Source organism: Lissotriton vulgaris, chromosome 4_1 (assembly GCF_964263255.1).
Source record: "Lissotriton vulgaris chromosome 4_1, aLisVul1.2, whole genome shotgun sequence".
NCBI classification, from domain to species: domain Eukaryota; kingdom Metazoa; phylum Chordata; class Amphibia; order Caudata; family Salamandridae; genus Lissotriton; species Lissotriton vulgaris.
The window spans coordinates 1,350,559,848-1,350,571,973 of NC_141691.1; the positions used below are offsets into that span (position 1 = coordinate 1,350,559,848).

At 44.9% G+C, this 12,126-nt stretch overlaps 1 protein-coding gene across 5 annotated transcripts in view; it reads right to left on the bottom strand.

The window, feature by feature from the left end:
• SEH1L (SEH1 like nucleoporin) overlaps positions 1–11,878 on the bottom strand; it is a 151,622-nt gene extending 139,744 nt beyond the window's left edge. For 4 of the 5 annotated variants that reach the window (XR_015309904.1, XR_015309903.1, XM_086965573.1 and 1 more), the window contains exon 1: positions 11,593–11,849. Coding sequence is in view for 3 of the 5 variants with exons in the window: in XM_086965573.1 (XP_086821699.1) it covers positions 11,593–11,703 (111 nt within the window). In the remaining 2 variants the exon portion in view is untranslated. Of the gene's footprint in view, positions 1–11,592 lie in introns of all 5 variants that reach the window. The other variant, XM_086965575.1, reaches the window with a different exon arrangement.
• Positions 11,879–12,126: the final 248 nt, after the last annotated feature.

Here is a 12,126-nt window from a genome sequence, read left to right on the forward strand (position 1 = left end):
TACTACTGGTGTACACCAGATATGGAGATCATAACTCTGGGCCAGTTTAAGCCCCGAACCAGTGGCAACAGCATATTTGCGTTTGCATCCATGTTTTAAACCATTTTTCTTTTCAACCTTTATATAATCCTTTTGTAATCCATATTAATTTTCTATTTCACCCATTTAATTTTCCTCCTGCAAGGTAGTGCACTTTCCTGAGTTTCTCATGTTATGGCGGGCCATCCGAACCGCTTCTTCCATAACACGTACTGAAGCAAAGTTCATTATGTGCAGTTTATTATAACCCAATACACTTTCAGCTGCAAGCTTCCCAAACCAATTTGTTACTAGGGGATAAATGTAACCAATCGCTATGCAGAACTTTAGGAATTGAATTATGAAGTGATGATGAATGAAAAAGATCAAAGACATATTGGATAGATGATCACTTTTTCCGCTGATAAATAATAGGGCAAATTGGACTGATAAAAATTATAAAACCCCCATTGCTTTTTCTTTTTACTAATGTGCCGATTAAAATCAGAAGAACTTAAAGAACTGGAGGCACTTTTCCAATGCTTTGAAAAGAATATATATATATTTTTATTTTTAAAGTCTTGAGTTTAAATTTCAGTGCTCCAGCTACTTATTTACATATTAACCAGGGGGCTCTGGCCCTGCCTCAGATAAGTTACATATTATGAAGCCCCTCTTTTAGACATATTAGTTCAGTCAAAAGATGCTAAGAGGTCTCTGGATTGCCGATTTTTTGTGTATTTTTTTTTTTTTTTTAGTTAAGATGGTGAAGGGTGCCGGGTCACAGCTTCATTCCAAAAAAGACGAGGTATAAAACAATGCAGGAATATAGACAGAGACTTCAAACCTTTTATTCTGTGAAAGCTCAGTCAGTAGGATAGGAATATTTGCAGCTTAGTGAATGCAAAGTTCGAGACTACAAATACAAAATAGCCATTTAAGGTTTTGGAATTCAAATGGCTTTAAAGAACTGTGACATTTCTTTATAAGAGGGAACAGTATAACTTGGCAGGACCTTTAAGATAGGTGTGGGAATATGTGTAAGCTCTTTTTTGGGGGGATATCAGCAGATTGTGCACTTATTGAAAAAAATGCTGCCATCAGTCTAATGTAGGTTCCTCCCCAATATCAGCTGCTCCTAGATCAAAGTTAAGGGGGGGTTGGGAAATGGTAAAGATTATTGCGATGCCAAGGGGAATGCCTTTCGGTGAAAAGTTCGGCGAAAAGATTATGCATACAATACAATTAACCTTTTCTCCGGTCAAGTAGCAGACATACAATCTCAAAATTAGGTAATAAGGCCCCTAGAGCCGCAAAGTTTAAGAGAATGTCTTTTTTATCGCGCTGGGTGGCATACTATCCTCCCAAGGCCTTTCATAGAATGTATCCAAAACTGAAGGATCGCTGTTTTCACTGCCAGCAGCTTTCATAGAATGTATCCAGAAGGGGGAATCGTTGTTTTCACTGCCAGCAGCTTGGGGAGGGTGATTGGACACATACTTTTTTTTTACCTACCCCAGGGCTGAACGGTTTTGGAGACAAATATTTGCAGCTCCAGGATTAGGACTGCAAAGAAGGATTGAACCGGAGGCAGGCATGGCATTGCATAGCACTCTTTGGCTTTTTTAAGCAGAGGCAGAATTTGCCATTGGATAAAGGGGCTGAATCATTTATTACGATTGCCTCTTCAGAAGTTCGATCTCTGATCTTGCAGAATTGGAAGACAACCAGAGTACCAATGTTTAAGAAGTAGCAAAATAAGATGAGCCGAACGAAGAAGTTTGAGGAGAAATTTGCAAAAAGGGTAGGGGCATTAAAAGATTCAATACCACAAGGAAGTTTATGGAGGAAAAAGAAAATGCATCAACATAAGATCTGGTAAACAAAATTAAATATTAGTTTTTAATAAGGTCTGCCTTAAAAATTAACATGTGTTTGTATTTCATACTTGGTAGAAGGTTTTCGTTAACAGGTAGAGCGTAGAATCCAGACTGATCCACTCTATTAAAGCTGTAAAAAATTATCGTTTTTACTAACAGAAAAACTATTGTTTTCAGGAAATATAAAAAACATTCTAGGCACATTTGCACTTTATTTAAAATAGATTCATGTTTGCACTTTCTTTAAATATCGAACAACATGGTTGTTAGGAAAGAAATATATATACACATTTTTATAGGAATATTAAAACAAGCATATTCTTGGCACATTTTCTCTTTATTTACTAATTGTTAATGCATTGCACTTTCCTCAAATATCGAATAACGTTTATTTTTGCCATACATGTACATTATTTAGAACAGGAAGGAGCGGGACAGGCGCTGTTGCAGGGCAGTGTCTGCTCCATCACGCTGGCAGCAGAGAAGCAGGGCAGGTGTCGAACTGATGCCCCCATCAAACCTACTTGAGAGAACATTGATCAATTGGGACCTTTGAATTGGCGTGCTCACTGCAGCAAGACTATGCGCACTACAAGATCCAGGATGCCGGGCGGCGGGCTCCGCCCAACCCGGCAGGTGTTTTCACTTAAGTGCGCATTTGAACAGCGCTTTCAGAAGTCCATGTATCATGCCACTGAAGAAGAGAGTTCTTACTCTTGAAACGCGTCTGGCCACAGATTTTGTTGATGAAGCCTCATCTAGCCGCCTGCCAGCTTGCTGTCGCGCTTCTACGTGAACACTGTTTGCTCCTTGAGGCCGCCCTCGAATAGGGTGCTCCTGCACAGTTTTGGATTATTTAGAACAGATTAATGTTTTGCACTTTCCTTTAATATAGAACAACATGGTAGCTAGAATCATCAGAACGTGTGTATTTTTAGGCACGCTTGCACTTTGTTGAAATATCCAACTATTTCCCTGTGGGGATGCACATATGCATATTCTTGGTACATTTGCACTTTACCCCCCTCCCCAAATTTCAATGTATTGCACTTTCCTCAAATATCGAATAACATTGTTTTTAGGACTTTTTCAATATGTGTATTTTAGGCACGCTTGTATTTTGTTAAAATGGCCCAATATTTTCCTTCAGGGATCACAGATACAGGTATTTAGCTGCTAAATATATATATATATATTTTTTTTTTGTTTTTGTTTGATAGAGTCTATTCTTGACGTATCTGCACTTTATCCAAAAATTGTCAATGCATTGCACTTTACTCAAATACTGAATAACATTGTTACTATGATTATTGGAATATGTGTATTTTAGGCATGATTGCACTTTGTTGAGATGTCCCAATATTTCCTCGCTACGATATCTGTGACTGGAGCAAAAATACAGATTAATGTTCACATGAAACCAATGCCATCACCGGTCAAAAAAGAGCAAGGATGCAACGACACAGCACCTGCTTACTGACAACAGCCATGAATCCTTATTTCTACGCGTTCTGTAACCTCAGATTGCATACAATTCTAAAAAGTATCTTCCTACTATATAGATGGAATCTTCTGTTCTTCCTTCCTTTCAAATGATCCTCTCATTATCCTCCATCCTGTACATTACATGCCATACTATCCCTGAATTAAGCCTATTCTGCTCGGGGGGGCTAGCCGAGCAGCGAAATGGCCGCTTTGTAAGCGAGCTCTGCCGGCTGCGCTATAAATCCTGAAAATATCCTGTCTGGACTGCGAGACAAAACCCAAATTCTTACATCAAAGGGTGGCGGAGGTCGGGGCAGCAGTGTGCGAAGTTTTGAAGCCCAGAAGTGCAACGAGCAAAAGTTATCGGCTCCGTGAAAATCACCGGAGGGTGACTGGAGAAAGGGCCCGCCCGCTATGGAGCCCTGTTCGGGCGATTGAAAATACTGCAGTCCGGGGATGAGAGGGCCTACCGGATCGGACTTGAAATCAGGACTCCGGAAGCCCCGGGTTTGAAGAGGTGAGCGGGACGCAGCAGCGGAAGCATATCTAGGGCACATACGCTAGAGGAAAACCATATCCGAATGCCGGGAAGTAAAAATAAGGCTGTCCCCTGAACTTTGCCTGCCTCTTGCGGAGCAGGCTGACCGCCATTTTGGGTCGGGCCCGACTGAGAGACGCTCGGCGATCGGGCGCGAAGTAAGCACACCTTGAATACCTGGCAAGAATATCTACCGGGCCGATTGAGAGCACTGCTCCGGGGACTCTATGCATGTCGCCTGGCGTGGCAGTAAAGGACACAAGCAGTTAAAGCGGCGCACCGCCATTTTGAAGAATGGCTGGATCGGGCCTTGCTGTACTTAACTCTAGGCGAAGCCGGAGCACGTAACTGAGCCGGTACTGCTAGCCGCCCCGGGGCATCAACTGTGCAACTACGGTGAGCCGGGGTGAGTGGGAAGGAGTATCTGCCATACATACCACCTGTGGATACAGGCAGCCCGTTTCATAAAAAGTGACATTCATGCCTCATGTCTTTCTGTATCTGTACTAATTAGACCTTGTACTGAGGGCTACTGCAAAGTGGAACACGAGGGCTGGCTGTCAGATCCGGTCTAATTTATCCTCGCCTCTGAGGTGCTACTACCCGTGAAAACAGAGCTCCTAAGAGGACGGCCATATACAGGGTGCAGGACGCAGAGGTATATACAAATGATCTGCTGGCTCGCTGATTGGACGGAGATACTTGGGGCTGCGTGTTGAGCAACCGCCATCTGCTAACATCCAAGCTTGTGCCAATACTACGTCCTGATTCGCCAACCCCTGCAGAGGCTGGGAAGAGGTGCACAACCGAGGCCCTATTGATAACGCAAGATGGGCAAGGGTGACCCTAGACAACCGAAGCTCACGTTTGAGCAAAAACGTCAAGCCAGGCAGAATGAACCGGTCCCGGAGGCTGCGGACCATCTTGCGCCACGAACTGATCAAGACATTGACGTCAGAGCATTGATGCTGGAAGTGCGCTCGAGCCTTAAAAGCATTGACACCAAACTTGACAACATGACGTCCCAGCTCGAGGCGGTTAAGGCTCAGGTCGGCACACATGAAACGAGACTGGATTGCCTGGAGAACCGACACACGGAATGCTGTGAATTTCAGCAGGAGACCAAACAGCAGATTACCAACATGGGAAAAAAGATTGAGTTTCTACGCGCAAAGGCAGACGACTTGGAAGCGCGTTCCCGAAGATGTAATATTCGCATAACCGGAATTCCTAAAAACCACGGCCATTGGAAAAATTGAACTTTTTGTAACGGATCTACTGCACGAAATCTTTGACCCGAATCTATCACAGGTATTCACCGCTGAAAGAGCACATAGGGCACTGGGTAAGAAACCACCTGTGGGATCGACGCCACGGCCTATACTTGCCAAACTTCTTAATTTCCAGGACAGAGATCTCATACTACGCCTGGCTCGTGAGAAGGGGAAAATAACACACAAAGGTAATGCCATTTCATTTTACCCTGACTTCACCCCATTAGTGCAGGCGGCGCGAAAGGAATTCCTACCGGCTAAGAGACTCTTCTTACAAGCGGAAATACAATATTCCCTTTTGTACCCGACGAATCTATGTGTGGCGCATGATGGTACCACACATTATTTCACTGACGCTCATCTGCTTTGAAATTTGCAAAACATATGTGGCGCAAGGACAAATAGGAAAATGGCGCGGCTGGGAGGCGAAGAGGATCGCCTTAGTGATCAAGGCCCGATGGAATCGGTCATTGATTTAGGTTGGCACCTACATATGATCTGAAAGTTATTACCTCTTCCGACAGGTCGTTTCATTCCATACTCCGTAATGTACTATTGGACACTGCGGATATGTAGAATTTGCTGTAATGAGTACCTATGGGCTCAAAAAGCTAGTTCAATGGATATGCCTGCACGCCCTTCTGATAAGCCTCCGAGTTGACACGATATACAAGTATTTGATAGTAGCAGCCTAGACCAAATTGCGCAGCCACCCTGTGCAAACAGGGGTGTATGCTCAGGATACCACGCCTCCAATGGGTGTATCCCAATGTTTATAACGGTTCACTGTTTTTACGCTATGCGTAAGTCTGGGGGGGGATTCATCACAACCTGATTGGGGGGGTTGCTGCGGGTGGGGGGAGGTTGGGGTTGTTTGGCATTGGATCAGTACTATTATGATTTAGTCTATGTAATCATTGAAATCAGACATGTAGTAAGTCAACTAACGTACAACTGCAGAGACATTAGCATATAGATGGAGGTGACAAAGGTATTAACTTGGAACATTCGTGGTCTTAGTGATAGCAGGAAGGCGAGACTAATGCATGGGTACCTACTGCGACATAAAAGAGATATTTGTTTCTTACGAGAGACGCATATTAACTCCACACCATCTCCTAGACTCAAACACTCTAGATGGGGTTCCGTCTACTCCGCCATATACTCGAATTATGCTCGAGGTGTGGCCATACTAGTGCGCAGAGGCATAGATTGGAAAGAACATAAAATACATAGCGACCCGGAGGGTAGATATGTTGTGGTATACGGTACCCTTATGGGGAAACCATTGGTGTTGGCGGCAGTATATGGTCCGAATATTGATGATCCAGATTTTTTCAGGTCTATCTGGGCACAAATAGCGCTGATGGATTGCTCAACGATAATCTGGGGAGGTGATTTTAATGTTGTGTTGAATGATGCCTTGGATCGCAGAGGCACATCCAGGCCACTGCACCCACATGCAAGACACGCATTGACAGATATTCTTAAGGAAGGCTCATTGTTAGACATATGGAGGTCTAGACACCCAAACGTGAAGGAAGGTACCTGTATCTCAAGATATCATGCTGCCTGGTCGAGACTGGATTACTGGCTGGTAACACCGGATGTGGCTACATGGACAGTCAATGTATGTAATCTGGCCAGATCACTATCCGACCACGCTCCATGCCTTTTAGAAATCAAAGTGCCGGGTACTCCCACTCGCGCTTTCACTTGGCGCTTGCCGCAACATGCGCTGTTGGATACGGCCTTTACCGAAGAAATCTGAACAGACATAGTACAATACTTTGAAACAAACTTGGGGTCGGTCTCCACGGAATCTGTCTTGTGGGATGCATTTAAAGTGATCATAAGGGGGCAGTGCATTGCGCGTCAAGCGGGGGTCCTCAAAGCAGTTAGAGACACATTAAGCAAGTTGGAGGGTGAGCTGAGGGAAATGGAGTCACGCTTCTGTGAGAGACCCACACCTGAAATAGCTACGCAAATCAAAGCTAAACTCCTAGATTTTAATGAAGAGGTGCAACGAGAATTAAAATTCTTAGGTAAACAAGCAGAGGCCCGTAGATACGGTGAGGGTGATAGACCCAGCAGAACATTAGCCCGACTCATCTCCACCCGGCCACCGACCACGTACATACACTCCATTGTAAATCCGGACGGGAAGATAGTTGTGGGACAAGAGGCAGTCTTAAACACTTTTGCAGCATTCTACTCCAATCTCTATACGTCCAGACAAGCAATGACACCAGAATCCCTTGACGCATACCTAGATATGATTGCCTTAGTATGGTTCCACAGTGCACATCGCAAATACATGGACATCCCAGTTACAGTTCAGGACATTGCCAAGGTCATAAAAGGTCTTCCCTTAAATAAAGCCCCGGCCCTGATGGACTTACCACGGCCTTTTATAAGACTTACGTGGATGAACAGGCCCCGCGTTTACATGCAGTCTTTGCTGAAGCCCTAGAGGCAGAAATTCTGCCGGAGTCCATGCGCGAAGCCCTGATTATAACACTCTTAAAGCCGGATAAAGACAGTCAGTCGCTAGATTCTTATAGACCTCTATCCCTTATAAATGTTGACGTGAAAATCTACGCAAAAATAATCGCTGAGAGACTGCAGCCATTACTCCCAATGGTATTGAAAGAACAAGGGAACCCACTTGGTAGGTAAGGACTAAGGGTATCAGTATCAAAAGGCAACAACGGTCCTTACAAGGGAATTTACAATATCAAATGATTATAGGCCACAATATGCACTATAATGAAAAGAGAAGTCCAGCCGGACCTCAAATTTAATCAGTAAGAAGATGAAAATTATGTCAAACAAACATAAATACAGTGGGAGACAATCCTGTAACCAACAAGGCTAGACAAACAAATAATGTACAAAAGGTAAGGGGTTTTTCAGGCAATTAACATGTTTTGAGCAGCTACACGATTAGTAAAATTGATTTAGCTTGACTCATGTAGAAAAAACTAAATTATGTCACATAATAGTGAACTCATGTTTAGACTACATGTACTGTCGACGGCGTTTCGAACCTATCTAAGTCAAGGATCATCATCAGGACAACCAGTGTATTGCCTGCATAGAAAGCCTTCAGGGCACTGTGAAGAATAACACAGTTGCTGACTGTAGCCAGTACGCTACTAACCGTTAAGGGGGGTCCAGAACGTGAACACCAATTCCGTCAAATTAAGGGGGGGGATTGTAGAAAGGTGAAGGCCTGTGATATGGCAGCAAAAATACCAAAAATTCCAGTTGGGAATTTTAAAGACGTCCAGGGATACACATATGAAATCCGGGACGAGTGATTTGGGAAACCTGCAATAAGGTACCGGGAGGTTCAAGTGAGAATCCCAAAAACCGTCAGGAGGGCCGAATCGCAATCCGGTTTCATACCGGGGCGTGCAACATCACACAACTTACGAACTATATTCTCGGTGCTACACTATCTCCACCCAGACGTACAGGCTGCTGTGGTGTTCTTGGACGCCACGAAAGCCTTTGACTCACTCGAATGGCCTTACCTATTTAGGATATTAAACAAAATGGGGTTCAGTCCTTTATTTATTAATCTAATATGACTCATACACTTCACCTAGAGCAAGAGTGAGAGTGAACGATCTGCTTTCTGAACCCTTTGCCATATCGCGTGGCACGAGACATGGATGCCCCCTGTCTCCGTTGCTATTCGCTATTGCAATGGAGCCCCTCGCAGCAAGAATAAGGCAACACCACACCGCACGAGGCATTAGTTTTAGCTCCCGCAGCCTATTAATTTCTTTATACGCAGATGACGTCACCCTATATGTGGTAAATCCTGCTGTGAATCTGAATCCCTTACTTCGTGAATTTGTAAAATTTGAGGGCTTGGCCGGTGTCTCCATCAATTGGGTCAAATCGGTTACATTCCCACTGACAGATAATACTCCCGAAGTGAGTTCTGACTACCCCCTTCGTTGGGAAGCGGACTCTGTTAAATATCTGGGAATCTGGATTAGCCGTAACATACAGGACGTATGGACTTTAAACTTTGGAAGATCGGTGAACTGGCTTGAGAACAAGGTGGCTATCTGGACGGAACTCCCTCTGTCCCTAGCTGGGAGGATTGCACTGGCGAAAATGGTGGTGTTGCCAAAGTTCCTCTATCTTTTTGTAAACATCCCAATCCCACTGACTAAACATTTCCACACCTGTCTGAGATCTTCCTTACTGTCGCTGGTGTGGGCGGTCAGGCTAGGCTGTCTTGGGCACTTCTGACACTGCCACTCCGACAAGGGGGACTAGGCCCACCTGACATGCAGCTTTAAGCATTACGTGCTCAGGCCCAATTCGTGCATTTTTGGATCTATCCTACGCCCTATCAACCACATGTTGCAGTGGAATTAGATTTGGTGGCTCCACTACCACTAAGCGTTGCCCTTTATAGAAGAACACTGCGGCCCTCCCTAGACATTGATACGGATGATATGCACAGATGGGTGTGGCGAGAGCTCGGCTCCCGCTCCTATATGCACCGTCGATCCCTCTGAGAGGTAACCCTATGATGCCCTGTTTAGCTGAGAGTGGGGGTGAAATCTCCATGCGTGGAGTACAATTGCGAACCTTTGCTGACCTAGACCCGAATGGCACGTTTCAGGACCCCCAGACAGGTGGTGATGACTCGCCCATGTCTTTCAGTGATCTATTCACCTATCATAAGCTAAGATCGTCCTGTAAGGCGCTCTGGGAACAGTTTCCTGACGAACCACCACAATTACAAGCTCTACAAAATGTGTTAGCGAGAGCATCCCCCAAAAAACTAGTATCCCGATTGTATAACGCTATGCAGGAACAAGCCCCTATCATGGTACCAACATCCATGCAAACATGGAATACGGAACTGGTTGAAACTCTGACAGAAGACCAGTGGTCCTGCTGCAGACAGCTAATGGAACTCTCCCCTAATTACAAACTCCGGCTGATACATTTCAAATTTTTGCACAGGTTCTACCGCACGCCAGTGTCATTACACCGTATGGGGCTGAAAGATGACACTGCTTGCTGGAAGTGTGGTACGGAGAATGCTTCCTTCCTACATGTAGCCTGGAGCTGCCCGTCGATTGCTGATTACTGGTCCGCCAATTTTACTGCGATAAACCAAATCCTTATGAGAACTGATGGCCCTTCCCCATGCCTTGGACTGTTGGGCTGTGTAATTGACACTGAACCAAAGAACCACAAACTCCATGCCTTATTGCTTCTGTATGCAAGACGCCAGGTGGCTATGAGATGGGGGTGCAGGACTTTGCCCACGTTTGCTGCATGGTTAGCTGACATGACATACGGCCATACGCAACTAGATCTTTGCTGAGAACTCATGCCCACTGCTTCCCGTCCAAGAAATATCTGGGAACCATTCCTACAGTGGGTGCTGTGATAGAACGCACACCCCCAATTCTTAACAGACTACTCCTGAGACACAAGCGGATGACATTGGGGGAAATGATAATGTGCTGGTGCGTCAGGCTGACCTGTGGAGCTCTGATTGATAGCTGTAATATAGCATTATGTGCCTACACCTGACTCAAGTTTGATTCATCTCAAATGCACTACCTGCGACTCTATGTTATATGTTTACACCTATGCCTGGAAATGTAATTCTGTGTCCCTCCTCACTGTACAGCATTAACATCACATACCCTGCTGTGGTGCAAATGTTGACTGATAATACTACATATGAATGCTTATACAGGTCGATATGTTTTTTAAAGGTACTGAGTTTTGCCTCTATTAGTTTTGTTCATCTGTTAAAATGGAAAAAACACATCCTACAAGATGTACTATACAGTGTAATCTCCTGACTTTATAAGATTGTAAAGAATGTTTTATTTCAAATGCCACTGTAATGTGATAATCCTGCAATTTGAATAAACAAAGTTTTTTTTTAAAAAAAGCCTATTCTGCTCAATGGTTATGTGCCTTACTGGGCCATACCTTTCCTAATAAACTGTCCATTAAGTACACTAGAGAAATTAGAAGCGACGGGAGATGCTGCAACCTAATGTGGCCAGGACAAGCAAAGGAGGGTGCAACACGATGAAGAGGCACGTCAATAATAAAGAGACGAGCTGCCACAGCAGGGAATTATAAAATATAAAGGGAAAGTAAGAAGAAAATGCATACGTTCTATTCGCACTTTGCCACGCTAAATAAAGCCCAGTGCTGCGGCGCTGAAGTGTCTAATCCAGAAATTGATGTAACACAAGTATATCTGCCCCAGGTAAAACGGCGAGTCAAAAGCACCAGGGCGCGCGCTCCCTCCCTTTTGGTGCCTTGAGGAACCCAGGCGCCCTCATTAGCCAGAGAGCGCGGGAAAGCGACGCTCAGGTCGCGCGCAGCACACCTTGACGCTTTGGTCGCTGGAGCAGGTGGCCATCCTCCGGCCGTGGAAGTCAAAGGACACATCGTGGATAAGGTCCTTGTGATCAGCCGCGATGCTCCGGGCCACGAACATCCTGAGACGGCCTCACACAGAATTCTCGTGGGTCCCGCAGAGCATAGGGAAGAACTCCACGCTGTGCTACGCTTAGAGCAGAGCAGCAACCAGCGTAAAACAAAATTGAAAGGAGACAGTATACTGCCTGACAGTGACGCCGCGTGATTACGTCATTTTTCCGCGATTATGCACCTTGGAGTTGGATTGAGAAAATAAGCTCCATCGGCTCATTAAAATAACCCAAAAGCAAACTCCACCTCGCAAGCGCGTGGTCGGCGGTAAAACGAAAATCCTTCTCCAAGGTAAGTATACAGTCAACTGCAGGTAAGTCAAAAGGTACATCCAATAGTACTAATGGTAAATATTGACCCGTAACATTCATTCCTGGATGCTGGGATACAACGCTGCCATTCTCAGCATTCACGAAGCACACTGACGAAC